The sequence below is a fragment of the Callospermophilus lateralis genome, chromosome 4, assembly GCF_048772815.1.
Source record: "Callospermophilus lateralis isolate mCalLat2 chromosome 4, mCalLat2.hap1, whole genome shotgun sequence".
Classification (NCBI taxonomy): Eukaryota; Metazoa; Chordata; class Mammalia; order Rodentia; family Sciuridae; genus Callospermophilus; species Callospermophilus lateralis.
The window spans coordinates 13472516-13482693 of NC_135308.1; the positions used below are offsets into that span (position 1 = coordinate 13472516).

General features: G+C 53.6%; 1 protein-coding gene across 2 annotated transcripts in view; it reads left to right on the top strand.

Annotated features, from left to right (window-relative positions):
* Bin3 (bridging integrator 3) overlaps positions 1 to 10178 on the top strand; it is a 40901-nt gene that overhangs the window by 25029 nt on the left and 5694 nt on the right. For both annotated transcript variants that reach the window (XR_013091167.1, XM_076853595.1), the window contains exons 5-8: positions 2516 to 2652; positions 3154 to 3194; positions 8205 to 8346; positions 8529 to 8663. Coding sequence is in view for 1 of the 2 variants with exons in the window: in XM_076853595.1 (XP_076709710.1) it covers positions 2516 to 2652; positions 3154 to 3194; positions 8205 to 8346; positions 8529 to 8663 (455 nt within the window). In the remaining variant the exon portion in view is untranslated. The remainder of the gene's footprint in view (positions 1 to 2515; positions 2653 to 3153; positions 3195 to 8204; positions 8347 to 8528; positions 8664 to 10178) is intronic.

Consider the following 10178-nt stretch of genomic DNA (forward strand, 5'->3'; position numbering starts at 1 on the left):
GGCTCAGGCCCCACCCCCAGATCTCTGATTCATCCGGTTGGAATGAGACCCAGAGATGTGTCTTTGATGCATGTCCAGGTGACACTGGTGCAGCCAGATCAGGGACACACTGAAAGAGCCAGTGACCCTGACAATGAGGGGAATTGAATTATACCTTTCCTGACTTCAGAAGCTCCTGAGCTCCCCAGATAGAATCTAAAATCCCCAGTTGTTTTTCTAAAAAAGATGATCTTTCTTTCAAAAAAGTTGTAGGACTTTCAGAGTGATCAGTCTCTGAGGGATCTTTGGATCCTACAATTCAGAAGACTTAGGGGACCCAGGACCCTCTCTTTCTCTGTGGTTCAAAACCCACCAGCCTCTGGGGCTGTGCTGGCTAGCCATGCCCTGCTGAGCCTAGGCAGAGACAGAGAGGAATGTGAGCTAGGCCAGGGGACCAGGGCTTTCTTGACCTGAGCACCGGGCTGTGTGCCTGAGGAGATTCCAGACCCAGTTCTGCTCCTGAGCCAGTGGCTTGAGAGATGCAGTTCATTGACTTCACATCTGAGAGTCAGAGGTGTGGGCACTGGGAAAGCAGAAACAGAGAGAGAAAGTCTCCCCACCCCCAGCTTTTGGATTTTTTTCCATCAAATATGGGGGGAAAATTAGTAGAAGACGTTTTTCAGAATTTTCCAGCTTTATCCAGGTTTTTATTATCTTTTAATTATGCCATATGTGATCATTTCATAATCAAATCAAGTTATGCATAATGTTTGTTCCTAATCTACAAAGTCACTTCACAGATTTTAAAGTGTTTCTTCCTCCGTTGTTTCAACATTTCTGGAAAGTTTACGTTTCCAGTCTTCTCTCCTATTTGGCCCTTTTGCTAGGTGACTGCAGCCCTCTCCCAGATCCCAGGGGAGCCTAGGTGGTGCTCAGAACAGGCCGCTGGCTACTCAGGGCCTCTTTGATGCCTTGTAGAGGGGCTGGGCCGGGCAGGACCCCTCTTACCCAGGGCTCAGGTTCTTTCTAACCCACAGTGGAGAAGCAGGCCCTTCCTCAGGATAGCACTGGGCTCAGGGTTCCTGGCACCTGATGAGTGGAGGGAAGGTCACACTGATCAGCTGAAAGGAAGGACTTCCTTCATTAATTCTAAGACACTGTTCACTGTAACATGTCTGACTTCTAAGCACCACAACACTTGATGGTGTGTTCTGGTTCCATTGGCAGCATTTTTCTTTCTTTCTTAGTGGTTTATGCAGCAATGGTCTGTTTTACAACTGGTAATGTCTTGGACTGGGGGTATAGCCAGTGGTAGATGCTTGCCTAGCATGCACAAGCCTTGGGTTCAATTCCCAGCAACACACACACACACACAAAATTGATAGTGTCTTAAATTCAGTGACATACAAGTAGTAAGAAAATGCATTCAGCCAGATGTGGTGGCCTGGTCTGTAATCCCAGCAACCTGGGCGGCTAAGGCAGAGGATCACAAGTTTGAGGCCAGACTCAGCCACTTAGCAAGGCCCTAAGCAACTTAATGAGACCAGTCTCAAAATAAAAAGAGCTGAGATGTGGCTCACTGGTTAAGCACCTCTAGGTTTAATCCTTGTACAAAAAAAAAAAAGAAAGAGAAAGGGAAAGAAGGAAGAGAAGCAAGGGAAAGAGGGAGAGAAAAATGCTTTCAAAATCTTGTCTCCTCCCCTAAGGAAGCCAGATGTACTCTGAAACTGGTATGGACAGTCCATACCAGTCCATCTTCCTGCCCCTCGAGAATTTTGATTGCAAATAATTGAGACCTGAAAACAACTATGGGACCAAGAACCTCAGCAGCCAACAGGTTTCTGAGCTGCCTCCTCCAGTCCACAAAGACTAAAATATTTACCTTTTGGCCCTTTACAGTGAAAGCGTGCTGAGCCAGGTGTAAACTGGAGTGCTTTTACTTGTGTACATAAGGGAGGCCAAAGCCTCACAGCCATGCCACCTGGAGAGGTTTATAAAATACATATTCTCAGGTTCCCAGTTTGCTGAATTAGAATCTCTGGAGCCAGAGATGGATATTTTACAGATTCCCACCCAAATGATCCTAGTATAACCTAGAGTTTAGAAAATGAAGTCATTGTAATCCATAAAGCTTTGTGAAAGTGTTCCTTGATGTGGTTGGTGTTAGATAGTCAGAAATAAGTACTAAACACTGAGGATAACCAGGCACAGTAGTGCATACCTATAATCCCAGCTACTGGGGAGACTGAGGCAGGAGGATCCCAAGTTTGAAGCCAGACTTGGCAATTTAGCCAGACCCTGTCTTGAAGTAAAATAAAAGAGGCTGGGATGTAGCTCAGTAGTAGAGCACTTGCCTGGCATGCATGAGGCCCTGGGTTCAATCCTCAGGGCCACATGGCTCTGTGGTGTCATGTAGTTTTAATAGCTGTGGCATGGGAAGAGGGCTGCAGGTCCCTGGGCCATGAGAAAGCAGGAAGCACTGAGGAGACCTTGAACCTGTTCCTTCAAAGGTTCACCACTTTTTGACTTCTTACAGCCATGTCGAAATCTGCCGTGAAGATATCCCTGGACTTACTTTCCAATCCCCTCTGTGAGCAAGACCAAGACTTTTTGAACATGGTCACAGCCTTGGATACAGCCATGAAGCGGATGGATGCCTTCAACCAAGAAAAGGTGACTCGGTCTTTATCTCTAGTGACCAAGCACTAGCACCTCCCCCCTCTGCCTCTCCATCTGGGCCATTCAGTCCTTGGAGTCCTTGTATTGCAAGCCCGCACCCACCTGATTGGGCTGCATCCTCTTCCCATGGCTCCTGTGAGGTGTACCCCTTACTGTGAGGCCATGAGGGTACGTGCGCATGGCAGGTCTGCTCACACAGGGCCCCTGAAGCTCTCTCAAGCCCCCACCTAGGCTTCCACACTGAGCAATGTCTGAGCCTTAGCAGCAGCATTAACAGGATGAACTTGACCTGGCCCTTGGGCCTCCTGATTGATCTCTCTGTGTCTTCAAGCTACGGAGTTAAGGGGTGCCACCTTGCCTCTCCTTCTGCATCCCCTTTCTGTCCTTGCTTTTAAGGGCCTAACAGATCTCTGCCTTCCAAGGAACTTGCAACCTCCCCTTTTAGGGAGAGTCTAAGTCCCCCAGTTTTGATGCCATTGGGTTTTTCTTTGACAGGTGAACCAGATCCAAAAGACTGTGATTGAACCCTTGAAAAAGTGAGTAATGTCATCTGGGGACACAGGCCTCAGGGAACTTAAGGGAAAGGCAGGTTAACTGGCCACTTGGGGACTAAGGAGCCTATCTAGCAGTCTGTACCCAGACCCCCATAGGGACAGACAAGCTCAAAGGGGCTCCAGCCATGGGATCTGTGTCTCTCTGGGTACAGACTCCCAGCAGCTCCAGAGCACTGTCAGTGCCAGACATGCTCTGAGGTAGCCGGGAACTGCTGGTCCCCTCATGGCGCCAGACACTGCTCCGGTGGTCGGTTGGTCATTTGGCCCTTTTCCCCTTTGCTCCTGGTTGGGACCCGTGAGGCCAGGGCTGGCTGGATTCGGCCAGCAGAGATCCTGGCCAGCCCTCAGCGGACATGAGCAAGGCCTTTCATCTCAGACCGGGTGGGAGTGCAGCTGCCTGCAGCCCTCGGCTTTGGAAACGTGGGGGTGGCCACACATGGGAAAGGGTGCAGCAGTGGGGTCCTGCCTGGAAAGATCCCTCTAGCTCGTGACCTGTGAGGACCAGGAATTCTTCCGCAAGACTCATCTTTGTCTGGCAGGCCTTGGTCAGTGATCAGACAGGCCTGTTCCCTGGGCCCTGGAGGGAGGAGCAGACTGAAGCCTTGAAGCTCCCAACTCCTTCATCTCCTGGCCTCTCCCACTCAGCTTTGACCTAGAAAGGCTTGTGCTCCAGCCCAGCAGCTGCACTTTATTACCTCGTCTGTGGTGGTCCCTGGCAGCTGCTTTGCCAGGCCCTGGGTAATGAGGCCCTGCTTAATTATCATTAGGCCTGGATCAGGGCCCAGAGGGAGAGGAAGAGAGCAGTTTTTGATCCTCCAGTCCCTTGTGTTGGGGGGTGTTGATCTATTCCTTCGCTGTACAAGTCCAAGGGGTGGGGTTAGGAAAAACACCTCTAACCCCTCAAGCACTCCTTCCTAACCAGGCCTGCAGTGGGAAGCTAGGCCGAGCTGGTGCACGAAGGGATTTCTCCTCCTGCCTCCTGCCCTGCCACCCAGCCTCCCCAGAGTAGGCTTCACCTCCCACTGCCTCCCAGTCATACTCACCCCCTGTCTCAGGGTCACATGGGGAGCTGGGTGTAGGATGAGCCTGAGTGCTTGTGACTCTGAGGCCTGATCTACAGGTCAAAGGTTCAGAGCTGGGTGAAAGGAATACAGAACAGACCTTGCCCACAAGAGGACTTCTCCGTGTGGAGAGCTGCAGGGTCCCAGAGGTAGCCACAGGCTGGGACAGCCCAGCAGGGACACCAGCTCAGAGAGCAGGGGGTTGACTCCTGTCTCTGTTTCACAACCAACGAGGCAGCCTTGAAATCAGATCCTGCAGCCAAACAGAGAGAAACCCCGGCTGCTTCCCACCACAAGGGCAGCCCACCACCTGCCAGGAAGGTGGGGGCGTGGCAGAGGGGGCGGCCACCATCTCCGCAGCGGATCCTCTGACCCCTGCATGAGCCCTCCGGCCTGCCTGGCTGCCCAAGCTGGCTGCTCCCTGCAGCCCGCAGCCAACATGCGATTTCCCCTGACCACAGAAACCACCACAGCCTGCTGCCTCCTCCCCACTTGCTTCCTCTGCCAGGAGAGAAGCTCCCAGGGACCCCAGGACCGGAAACAGGAAACTGCAGCTTTCCTGTCCTCTGATGAAGATCATGGCCACATGGCCACCCTGCCGCCCCCAGCCTGCCCCCCAGGGGGCTCAGCCTCTAATCCCCGGTCCCTGGCCCGTTCACATGTCGGGACAGGGATGCTTTCAATTTCCCTTTCCTGGTGGGTGGAAGATCCCGGCTGCGTGGGCACAGATGAGGAATGGCAGGCATTCCCCACCAGGCCGGCTGCTCCCAGCCCACCTCCCAGCCGGCCTCTTTCCCTCCTCGCTCTCCCTTCACCCCACGCTTTGCCTCCCTGCCTCCTGGAGAGCTAGCTTGCTAATGAAGCTTGGGCAAGCAAGAGAAGGACAGCCCCATGGGTCAAACTCCAGTGAGGAAAGACCTGGGGTGGGCCCAGCCAGTTGTCCCTTCCAGGATAAATGTGAATCAGACCTGAGGTTCTTTGGAGCCTCAGGAAGGCAGGCCCAGGTGTACTCACTGCCACCTGGCACAGTACCATGGAATGGGGAAGGTGGGCCAGCCCACCCCGCCAGGCTGAGCGTGTGTCCTCGGAACTGACTTCTCGGGTGGTAGAGGCCTCTGAGGAACAGGGAGGCAGGGCTGGGTGGGCAGGGGAAGGTGTGATCTGAGTGGGTTTTGGGAGCAGAGTATTTCCTGAGACCTGGTCCAGGGAATCCTGTCCCCCATCTCTTACCACTAATTTACCAAGGGACAGCAGAGACTGAGCAGAGAGAGTCTGACTTCTTGGCCTTCTTTCTTTCTTTCTTTCTTTCTTTCTTTCTTTCTTTTTTTAAGTAAGGTTAAATTTTTTGTTGTTTGTTTAGTTGTCAGTGGACCTTTATTTTATTTTTATGTGGTGCTGAGAATCAAACCCAGTGCCTTACACATGCTAGGCAAGCGCTCTACCACTGAGCCCCAGCCCCCGCCCCAGCCCCCTGGCCTTATTTCTTTAGGGAAAACCACGAAGGCGTGGGCTTCGTGGGTACATCTGGAGGGAGAGCTCTGTCCTTGCTGGGGGAAGTCAGTGTGTACCTTTTCAAGTCCCAGGGGCATGCCAAGGAGGGGCTTTGACAAAGGGGACCAGCCTCCTACTGGCACCCAGACCTCTGACCTAAAGGTGGAGGTAACCATTTCACATCTGGGGTGGGGTAAGGGCATCCCATTGTCAGAAAGCTGTGCAGTGCCACAGTACACACACCACCTGCTACTGGGCTGGCCGTCTGTCCATCCATGGCTGAAAAGTAGAAAATGGAAAGGTAGGGGTTCAATGAGCAGGAAAGGGGGCTAACATCCTGGTCCCCCACTCTTAGCCACCTCAGGGTAGGCTGTGATATCTCTTCTTTGCCTCAGAAGATCCCAACCCCAAGTCCAAAGCCACTCACGGTTATTTGTTAGTGATTCGTCAGTTGTGGCCTGAGCCTGCATGGCCTCTCAGTTTGAGGAGGGCTGCGGTGGGAGACAGAAGTTCTTGTGGGGGACATCAGTCTCCCTGCCAGTCAGGCTCCAACTGCAGAGGACAGGTGACACTGATTCCAGAGGCAGAGAAGGAGCCAATATTTGATTAACCTGTACACATAACCGTCTGACACTACCTGATCACAAGGCTGTAACCCCCAGTCCCTTCCCACCTCACCCTCCCAGCTGTGCACTTTGCCCTGAGCTTCCGCTGCTGTGTTCTCCAGAGGCTGACTGGGTCCCTCTCTTTGGCACTGCTGCTGGAGCTGACTCTGGCCCTGGAGATGACAGCTATGGAAACAGCCTGGGAGTATGTGCCCAGGTACAGGTGCTGCTCAGGTCAGCAGGTATCCAGGGCCCCCTGACCGACTCGCATAACACCAGTCTTGTGCCTCACACACATGGCATTGCCCTTTCCTGAGTTGATGGGCGTGGAGTGGTGGGATGATAGTCAGGGCAGGAAAGCGCCCCGCTACTGCCGCTGCTGCCTCTCATTCTTGTCCCGTACCTGTTCCACAGCCACCCAGCACCTCCTAGGCACTGGGGCCACCAAAGCAGAAGATTACTTCTGACAAGAGGATCAGACAGCTGCTAAGAACGCTTGTCCCCTGGGGTGGGAGGGACAGCATGGTAACTTCCCAGGCCAACTACACCTGCTCCCTTGTGCCACACACGGCTCAGCTGCCCAGGAAGGGAGAGGGGCTCCTCTGGCGGCTGCAGCTCCATTGTGCAGCTGCCTTGGGCAAGAGCATCAAGACCAACTCCTCCCAGTGACATCACACCTTAGACGCCATGCATCTAAGGAACACCATGCATGAGTCCAGGTGGAGAGGGTCCCCACATCTGCCAGTTACACAGCATTGAATAGGCCGCGTCTCCTGCCTGACCAGTCAGTCAGTCAAATATTGCCCTGCCAGCCTATCAGTGTCTGGCCATGCACCTGAGGGGCCTGCCGACTCTGGTCACTCGGGGTGGAGAAGCGGAGTTGGTGAGCAGGACCAGAAGAGTCAGCTCCTCCTGGAGGAACCCAGAGAGGAAGAAGGAGCAGGGCTTGATCCCACACATAAGGGCATGTAGCTGAGGAGTCAGAGAAGTCCTGGGTATCTGTCCCTTCTTTAGCATTTTCAGTTAGGTAGCAAGCCCTTCCATGATAGACATTAAATTAGAGGATTTGGTTTTCGGATTACCAGATGCTGGAGCATTGGAAATACTGCTGCTGTTTCTGAATGGCCCACTCTTATGAGTGGTTCCCATTTTGGTCCATTTTAGTCATGGGGCAGGAGGAGGTCCCTGAGTCCTAAAGTTCTGGTTTGTTGGTCTGCCCTTTCGGTGGTAGAACAACAGGATTTCTGGTTTTCCTGTGGTGCTGAGGAGCCCTTGAAAGAGTAGTTTCCAGTTTCAGTTCTGTGACCTACCAGTGGCACTATGAGGTGATGAGTAGGTGCCAGACAGAAAATTTGGCACTTGAGTACTCTTATGGACTATTTGTCTGATTGTGACCTTGAGCAAGTCATGTGTCATCTCCCTAGCCTTGGGTTCTCCCAGTTTTTAAGATGAAGCTGTCTGACAAATAACTTCTGGGGAGGAGTGTCTCAGTCCTGCCATCCTCTCGTGCAGGTCCTGGAGTATGGTGAGACTGCTGTGGGCAGGGAGGGAGGCAGCAGCTGGACAAGTGGTGTCATCCATTCTCCGCCCCCGGTGTTTAAGCCTAATGGAGTGGTCCTAAAAGTTCACGTGCTCTTGACCTTCCTCCTGGACATTGTTCTGTTAGTAACATAAGCTCCAGGCCACCAGGCGCTGGTCGGTCTGTCTCCTGGTAAAATCCCAAGACTCAGAGCAGGGTCTGCACTTAGTAGGTACTCCATACGTACCTGTGAATGATGAGCTGCCAGGCTGCCCTCCCAGAATGGGCCTGTGTCCAACCCAACTGTGCCCGGCAGGTTTGGCAGTGTCTTCCCGAGCCTCAACATGGCAGTGAAGCGGCGGGAGCAGGCCTTGCAGGACTACAGGAGACTCCAGGCCAAGGTAGAGAAGTACGAGGAGAAGGAGAAGACAGGACCCGTGCTGGCCAAGCTGCACCAGGTGTCAGGGAGACGGGAGCGGGTGAGGGGGTTGACAAAAAAGGGTCAAGGTGGCCAGAAGGATCATTGTGGCAAGTTCCTCCCTGTCCTGGGGACCAAGGCACCAGCTATTCCTACCGGCACCTAGACACCTGCATCCTGCACCAACAGTGAGTGTCTTGATAACAAGGTCTCCTTCCTCAGGCCCGAGAAGAGCTGCGGCCTGTGCGGGATGACTTTGAGGCCAAGAACAAGCAGCTCTTGGATGAGATGCCACGGTTCTATGGCAGCCGACTCGACTACTTCCAGCCCAGCTTTGAGTCCCTGATCCGAGCGCAGGTGAGGCCATGCCACTCACACACCCAAAGGTGACCAAATATTCTTGCCTTGGGAGATAATCCTGGGCTTTGTGAACACCCTCAGGCCACCCCATACCCCACACTGGAAGGGAGACTTGGTCATTCTCTGCACAGACAGCTGGGCCCAGCACCCCAGCCACCGCAGGAGATCATTCAGTGCTGGGACATAGGGCTCTGGCACTGTAGGACTTGGACCGTGCTAGGATTTCTGTCTGGCTTCCTCTGTTGCTCGTAGGTTAATCCCAGCCCCAGGATGGACGAGGGCTCTGTTGTGTTAGCCATTCCTCCCTTGGCTTCTTAAACCAGGCAGCACCTTCAGCCTCTAGTTTGGGCAGGTTCTTTGCCTGAGGTTTCCAGTTGGTGAGGGATCCAGAGGTCCATAGAGTGAAGGCCTCTGAGGACCCAGTGGAAACTTTGAGCTTCCCATGGAGGGGACCCTGAGCCCCATAGAGAGCCATGCCAGCTGCTGCCTCGTGATGCACCCCCTGGTGGAAGGGCAGGTGGGGTGCAGACTGGCCTGTGGTGCTGCCCAACTCTGTGTTTGGACCAGGACCATTTTAGTATACTGGCCAGAGCCCTGTGTGTCCTGCTACTCAGAGCAGGATGGCGTGTGTCCCCTGGCCTCTCCCACCCCATCTATCTTCAAGCCTTTAGCTAGGATTCTCTGCACTGGCAAAACGGGAAAGGTTGAGGTGCCAGAGCCAAGAGCAGGGCTCTTCCACATTGACCCCAGCTAATCATAGATGCTCATTGTTAGCCTCAGGATCCCAACACACCCTTCCCATCTTTTATCACCAGGTCACCAAATTTTAGGCTTCCAGTCCCTGTCTACCAGGGCCTGCCCACTTCTGCTTTTGCCTGGGCATCTGGCGCCCTCCAGTGGATGTCATCTTTCCTTATAGATTTCCCTTGGAAAAGTCTGGTTCCCACTTCTCAGCCTGCATCTTTGGAAACGTCCAAAGCTATGGGACCAGGTACTTGGCATTAGGAAGGCTGAGCAGGATCTCCCCTACAGCTGGGATTTCTTAATGACCTAAGTCCTTGGTCCTTTCTTGTCTCTTGAGGGCAGTGAGACAGAGCCACCAGCAGGAGGAGGCAAGGGCTTCCTTCCTGCAGCTGTACCCTTGCCATCCCTTTCCTTTGCTGACACAACCCCACTGCAGCCTCCAGTGACCTACCCCCTACCTGCCCTCCCTTAGCTCCCAGGAGAAAGCTGGAGGGTGCCCAGGCTGGAGCCGTTGGGGAGGTTAGGGATGACCTATAGCCAAAGCAGTGGGGTAACCACGGCTGTTTACTGCCTCCTCGGTGCCAACCTCCCCCTCACATGGCTGCTGCTGCCATTAGTCACTAGAGAAGTGAGCATTCCTGGTGACTCACCGGGCAGTGCAGCCTGGGCAAGAAATTTAGGGCCACCCCCTGCCCTCACCCCAGTGATTGCCTATGTCCCCAGTTTCTCAGGTGACAGCGATAGGTTGGGATTGACCTCACTTAGCTC